Source organism: Anastrepha obliqua, chromosome 3 (genome assembly GCF_027943255.1).
Source record: "Anastrepha obliqua isolate idAnaObli1 chromosome 3, idAnaObli1_1.0, whole genome shotgun sequence".
NCBI classification, from domain to species: domain Eukaryota; kingdom Metazoa; phylum Arthropoda; class Insecta; order Diptera; family Tephritidae; genus Anastrepha; species Anastrepha obliqua.
Genome location: NC_072894.1, coordinates 16,677,887 through 16,683,886, shown reverse-complemented (window position 1 = coordinate 16,683,886; position 6,000 = coordinate 16,677,887). Strand labels below are relative to the sequence as shown.

Genomic DNA, 6,000 nt, shown 5'->3' with positions numbered 1-6,000 from the left:
TCTGCCACTAATGTTTTTTGGCGATTTTCCCCCAAATTCAATTGTTTCTAGTGGTCTGTTTTTATTTTCCTATAACTTAATTCATTCACATGTTTTCAACTTGCTTTTTTTTTGGTTTCGTACAAATATTATTACTAAGAAAGAAAACACTGAGTTTTTCCTTATTTGCTTAATAGCAGTTATTATCATAACTTTTGCTTTCAAGTTTCTTCGGTATATTTAGATATTTATTTGCTTTTATGTATTATTGCTCACATCTTTGAATTCTGTTCAAATTGAATTTTATGTACAATAAGCTTTTCCCGTGCTGCATTCATTACATTAAATACTAATATCTGTTTTAGTACTTGTAGTAACATACAATTAATTTATACATAAACAAAAAAATATGTTGAATGTGCACAGAAGAAGGGTAATTAAATGCGATTTAGTAAAACTGATTATAAAATGAAGAGGAAGAGGAAGAAAAAAAAAGGAAAGTAGGAAGAAATCGCTAGTCGAGATTGGTGCAGCTTTTTGTGGTTTTATATTTATATACCTGAGTTACTTCATCAATCACTGCATTCGGCTGTTCTAAATTTATATTTATATTTTTTTTTTTTTTCATTAGATAGAAAAGCTTGGCTGTATTTTAACTTAGAGTCCATATTATGATATGAAATATAAAATCAGCGTTTGACCAAGTCAACGGTTGAAGCCCGTTTGTTAGAAATTATTTATTTTAGCAACCCGCCTATTCTTAAAATTAACTTCTATATAAACTATTTCTTTATAATACACCACATCATCAAAACAAAAATCTTTCGAATTCTACTGGTTTTTAAGACATTTAAAGCAATGCTTGCAATCGTCATTTTAAATGTTATTTACATTATGGAAAAGTTCATAGAAACATTAAAACCGTTTTTCGCATTTAATCCCCTTTGCGCTTTTGTTCAACACAGGACCGTAATAACGCCTGTTATTTCCGTTGGCTTTAAATCAACGCATAATTAAATTTATGCGCATAACTGAATATATAATAATAACTTATAAAAATGTCAAAATTTAATATGTGATATTTATCTGCAATCTGGCCACATCTATAGCCCACTATGAATTCTAGATCCACCATGATGCGCAATGGATGCGCCAATCATTTGTATACGTGACGTTGACGTAACGAACGCAGCGTGCCGGCCGGTAGCAGGTGCACGGTCGCTGGAGGCACAACATCCTTGCTGCTGCTGCTACTTGCATGTGTGGCTTGCGGACTGCGACTTGCTCCGCGACTGTTTGCATGTGTTTGCCGTTTTTCGTTCGCTGCGTTGGTTGTCATCGCTTTGAAAGTTCCCTTTGATGTGGTTGAAAAAACTTCGTCGGCTATTTGCTTGCGAAGCGGTTTCCTTGTGTTTTTAATGTTATTTTCTTGCTTATCACGTCCTTCGATTTTATGCTGTTGCAGTTCCGTTCCATCTAGTTCCTTATTAATTGCCATTGCCGTGTCCTGTTCTTGCGCATTGTCGTATTCGTAGTAACGACGCTCGATTTTAAAGTAACGTAATGCATTCTGCGTACTGAACAGCAGCAGCGTGAATACCCGGAAACGTGCTTTGAAACGTTGTGCATACTTCGCTCGCAGCTGCGTTGGTAGGCCTAACCAATTATTTTCATCATCATGCGTAGGTACACGTAGACTACGCCGCATACGACGCGACTGTATTGTTTTGGACTGTGCTGCCAATGATAGTTCGGTTTTGTTTTCATTTTCGTAGTTTTCCTCCAAAACATCTACGACTGCTCCGCCGATCTCTTTCTTTGGCTCCATGTCTTTTCCAATCGCAATTTTGTCTACTCCTTCGTCCGTGTTTTCCTTTGACTCCATTTTCGGTAATGGTACGCCTCCTTTTCTTCTTGCACCAGTCTTACATTTCCTAACACTCAATGGCCTATTCGCGCGCACTTGAGTTACATTTCGTTGCCGTTTTTTGTTCGATCGCAAATCTTCCGACTGCTCATTCGGTTCCATAGATTTCACCAATGTATTTACCTTATTGGCTTGGGCATTCGTATCAGTAAAGGTTGTCTTAACCTTAGTACCATCGTTTTCATTAATTGCACTTATAGCTTCATTTGTCTCTTCAACGACTGGTTCAGTCTTAGTTAGCGCTGCTACATTGTCGATTTCATTATTATCAATTTCAATTGTGGCAGTTTTATTCTGTTCAATCTGTGTTAAAAGTATATCAATGTAATTAACTTTACGTTCCACAATTTCTTCCTCATCAAAGCCAGTAAATCCTTGTTCATGCACTTCCTCCTCTAGCATACTATCATTCAACTCGTCTGCGCTTACAGTCTTTTCACTAATAACATAGTCCAGTTTTGTGGGTTCTCTGGCTTCAATTTGTTCTCCACTTGCTTCCAGCCCATTCAAACTATTTACGCTTAAAGTCTGTCGTTCGATCAACATGTGGTCAGAGGACTTACTGCGGCCCAGACCGCTAGTTGTGTCACCTTCCGATTCGAGTCCTTCGTGTGTCGACTGTGTATCCGATTCTTGTGTTGCGCACAAAGTTGATGCGGTGGCTTGCCATTCTGTATAATTGACAGATTCATCAACTGCGGCCATCACTGCTGGTTGCTGCTCTTGCGAAATTTCCTCTATCTCTTCAGCAATGAACGTTTCATTTAGTTCAGCAACCGCAGCCGAACCTTCCACCTCTCCATAGGCAACATCAGCATTCTCATGCTGCTCTTCACTCGTGCACGAAATATTTTCTTCTATTAGTGCGTCTTCATTTTTCACTTCCACTTTCTCAGATAATGCATCTGTTTCAGTTGCAATCACCTCTTCAACATCGGAATTCTCTGTATCATCCGATTGTTGACGGTTCAAACGCCGTAGTACCTTTTGCAGTTCATCGAATTTAGCACAAAGGAATTGATGACCTAGTAACCCTTCAATGGACGTTCGCTTAGCTGGTTCACTTTGCAAACAGAAGTCCACAATTAGTTGTTTCAATGCTGGTTTGGCATTCTTCCAACGTGAGGACTTATTTTGTATATCACCGTCCAAAATGCGTTGCTTCACTATACGATCATGGATTTGCTCGATTTGGTTGCGCCTGAACGGCGGATGACCCATATACATTGCATAGAGAGTTGCGCCGAGGCACCAAATGTCGTAGGCTTTCGAGTACGTTGTGCATTGTGCGTCTGCAAAACTTTCGGGTGGTGCATAGTCCAGCGTGTAACGGGGCACATCCTGCCAAGTTGCGGCGCTCGAATTGTAGCTGTATAAGAATAACGAATAGATGTAAAAAAAGTTATATTTCATAATAACATAGTGAATGCTTTCACATAGCACTATTGTATGCTTATACACTCACCTGGCTGAACCGAAATCCACCAATTTTATACGTTTCATTTGCGTGTCGGCAAACAGTATATTTTCCGGTTTCAAATCACCATGTATGAAATTCTTTGAGTGCAAATATTGCACAGCATCACAAATTTGTAGGAAAATATCACAGCACTGTGATTCAGAGAGACCTCCAGATGCATGTATGAACTGTTGCAGTTCACCGCCAGCAACATACTCCATCACAATCCAAATGTTTGAGCCGTTGCGGTACGTATTCACATATTTACAGATATTTCTATGACTGCACGATCTCAGAGCGTCCACTTCAGCGGGCCGATACAGTTTTTCGGATATAACTTTCGCAACGTGATTCAAATGCCTTTCGCTGTCGTTGAGGATGTAGCAACTGCCGAAGCTGCCGTTACTCAAAAGGCTTTTCAATTGAAGTGTGGGTGGACAAGGCGAGGGAGTCTAAAAGAAATATGCACACACATACCATATATCATTATTTGTTGTACAACAATGGGTGCCTGCTTCTTACCATAACTGGGTTTTTGCAATACTCAACGTCGTAAACGTTTTGCGTCGCTCTAAGTGACTTTAAGTGTTGCGGTGCCACATACGAGTAGCCACGAAACAGTCTATGTGTATTAACAGGAACCGGTGCTGGTGAATCGATCACTGGCTGTTTAGTGAATTCTTCGCTAAAGTTTTGGGTATCATCCTCGCTATCCAATTTTGGTTTGAATGGAGCTTTTCGTCTTTTACTCTTCAGCTCATCCCAGTCGATTCCTTTGAAGAAGGGATGCTTTTTGATTTCGGCAGCGTTTTTGCTGTTTCCACCTAAAATAAAATGTATGATTTGCATTATTTATTAAAACTGTGAAACTCATATGAACTATGAAGACATTTGGGTGGCATGCCAAAATATTCCAATACATAACTCACCTAAACGCTTTTTGGGATCCTTATGAAGCATTTTCAATATAAAGTCCTTAACTGTATCATTAAGAGTCGATGGTAGTACCGGATCGACTTTTTGTATGCGACGAGATATGTCTACTTGAGAGTTTTGTTGTTCGACAACGGTGAAAGGCGAGGCGCCAGTGAGCAATTCATAGGTGAGCACGCCCACAGACCACCAATCGGCAGCGAGATCATGTCCAGTCGGACCAGCCCGTATAATTTCTACAGCCAATGTTATATTAGATATGTGATTATCCTCTTCAAGAAAAAATATCATTTAATTACTATTTACCTGGCGCCATATATTCTAGTGTACCACAAAAACTATGCGCACGATGATCTGAATCAGGTTCGAATATTTTTGATAGCCCAAAATCGGCCAATACTATGTGACCCTGGCCATCTAGTAAGATATTTTCAAGTTTTATATCGCGATATATGATACCCAGTTTGTGCAGATGCTCCAAAGCCAGCACCACTTCGGCAATGTAAATGCGTACCGTTGCCACCGAGAAATATTCGGCTGTATAGAGATGTGTAAATAATTCACCACCACTGACATAATCTATAAAAATAACAAATAAAAAAAAATGGAAATCATAAATTACAAAAAGTGTATAAGGGAAGCAGTGAAACTTCTTACCCAAAATTAAATACAATTTCGAATCCGTTTGGAATGCATAATGCATGCCAACCAGGAATGGACTTTGTTGTATAGCCTCAAGAACCTGAAAAGTAAAAAGTGTTAAAATAATTCAAAAATTATAAATTATTTTTTTCATATTTATCAAGAGACCATCTAACCATGCCAATCGTTTTTAGAACTCCTCTTACATAATGGGTTTATTTCGCTTTGAGGCGCCCTCTAAAAGAAAATACTGATGCATGCGAATTTATTTTTCTAAATTGACTTGATTCCTGCATTTCGACGTCGTCATTATAATAGAATTGTGAGTTTTACACAAGTGCGATGTAGCTAAGGATACTAAAATAAGATTTAGAGCTACGAGGGCGGTTCAGTAAGTACCCGGATTTGATGACAGAGGGCGTTCCTGAGGGAAGTTGGGGTTCGCATCGTGTGCTGTCATCTATCAAACGACGGCACAAGAAATTTCAGACTGATAAATAGGTTAGATTGGAGATAAAAGTAAAGTTGGACACTGGCTATAGGGACGCACACTGGGCCAGAAGACCCGAGTGAAAATTTTCGACTTAATTTAAACAGGAAATTTATAACATCATCTTATTTTGAGTAATTTTTTACACCAAATTATGAAGTTTCTTTAGTTTTTATCAATTAGTTTTTTTTATGTAACAGTTCAAAGTCAAAGTTTTAGTTCGATTTTTAACACTTTCAAACAATGTTTATCAATAAGTTGTTGTGAAAAATACTACTCAAGATATTATTATCGTCCATAACTTTTCTTTATGGATATCAAAAAATAATTTATAATTGAAACCATGTGTATTTATGATGAATAAGTTTTTTATTTTTGTATTTTATTCATACATGACTTACTTTGAAAACAAAGTTCCCCGAAGTTCCCCTATCAAATGAGTTAAATTTTATGTCAAATTGTTCGTAAAGAAGTATTAAATAAGGTATATATGCGCCTTTTTGCGCCTTTTCATAAACATGTCTGAAATATCGATATTAGTGTGAGAGAAATCTCAAATAATTTTGACCC

General features: G+C 38.0%; 1 protein-coding gene across 6 annotated transcripts in view; it reads right to left on the bottom strand.

Moving 5' to 3' along the window:
• Positions 1-578: 578 nt before the first annotated feature.
• LOC129240983 (chromosomal serine/threonine-protein kinase JIL-1) overlaps positions 579-6,000 on the bottom strand; it is a 73,506-nt gene continuing 68,084 nt past the window's right edge. For all 6 annotated transcript variants that reach the window (XM_054877080.1, XM_054877083.1, XM_054877081.1 and 3 more), the window contains 6 exons: positions 4,956-5,040; positions 4,605-4,877; positions 4,295-4,534; positions 3,888-4,189; positions 3,372-3,817; positions 579-3,275 (listed from right to left, as the gene is read on the bottom strand). In XM_054877080.1, coding sequence (XP_054733055.1) covers positions 1,136-3,275; positions 3,372-3,817; positions 3,888-4,189; positions 4,295-4,534; positions 4,605-4,877; positions 4,956-5,040 — 3,486 coding nt within the window. In that variant the 3' untranslated portion in view covers positions 579-1,135. The remainder of the gene's footprint in view (positions 3,276-3,371; positions 3,818-3,887; positions 4,190-4,294; positions 4,535-4,604; positions 4,878-4,955; positions 5,041-6,000) is intronic.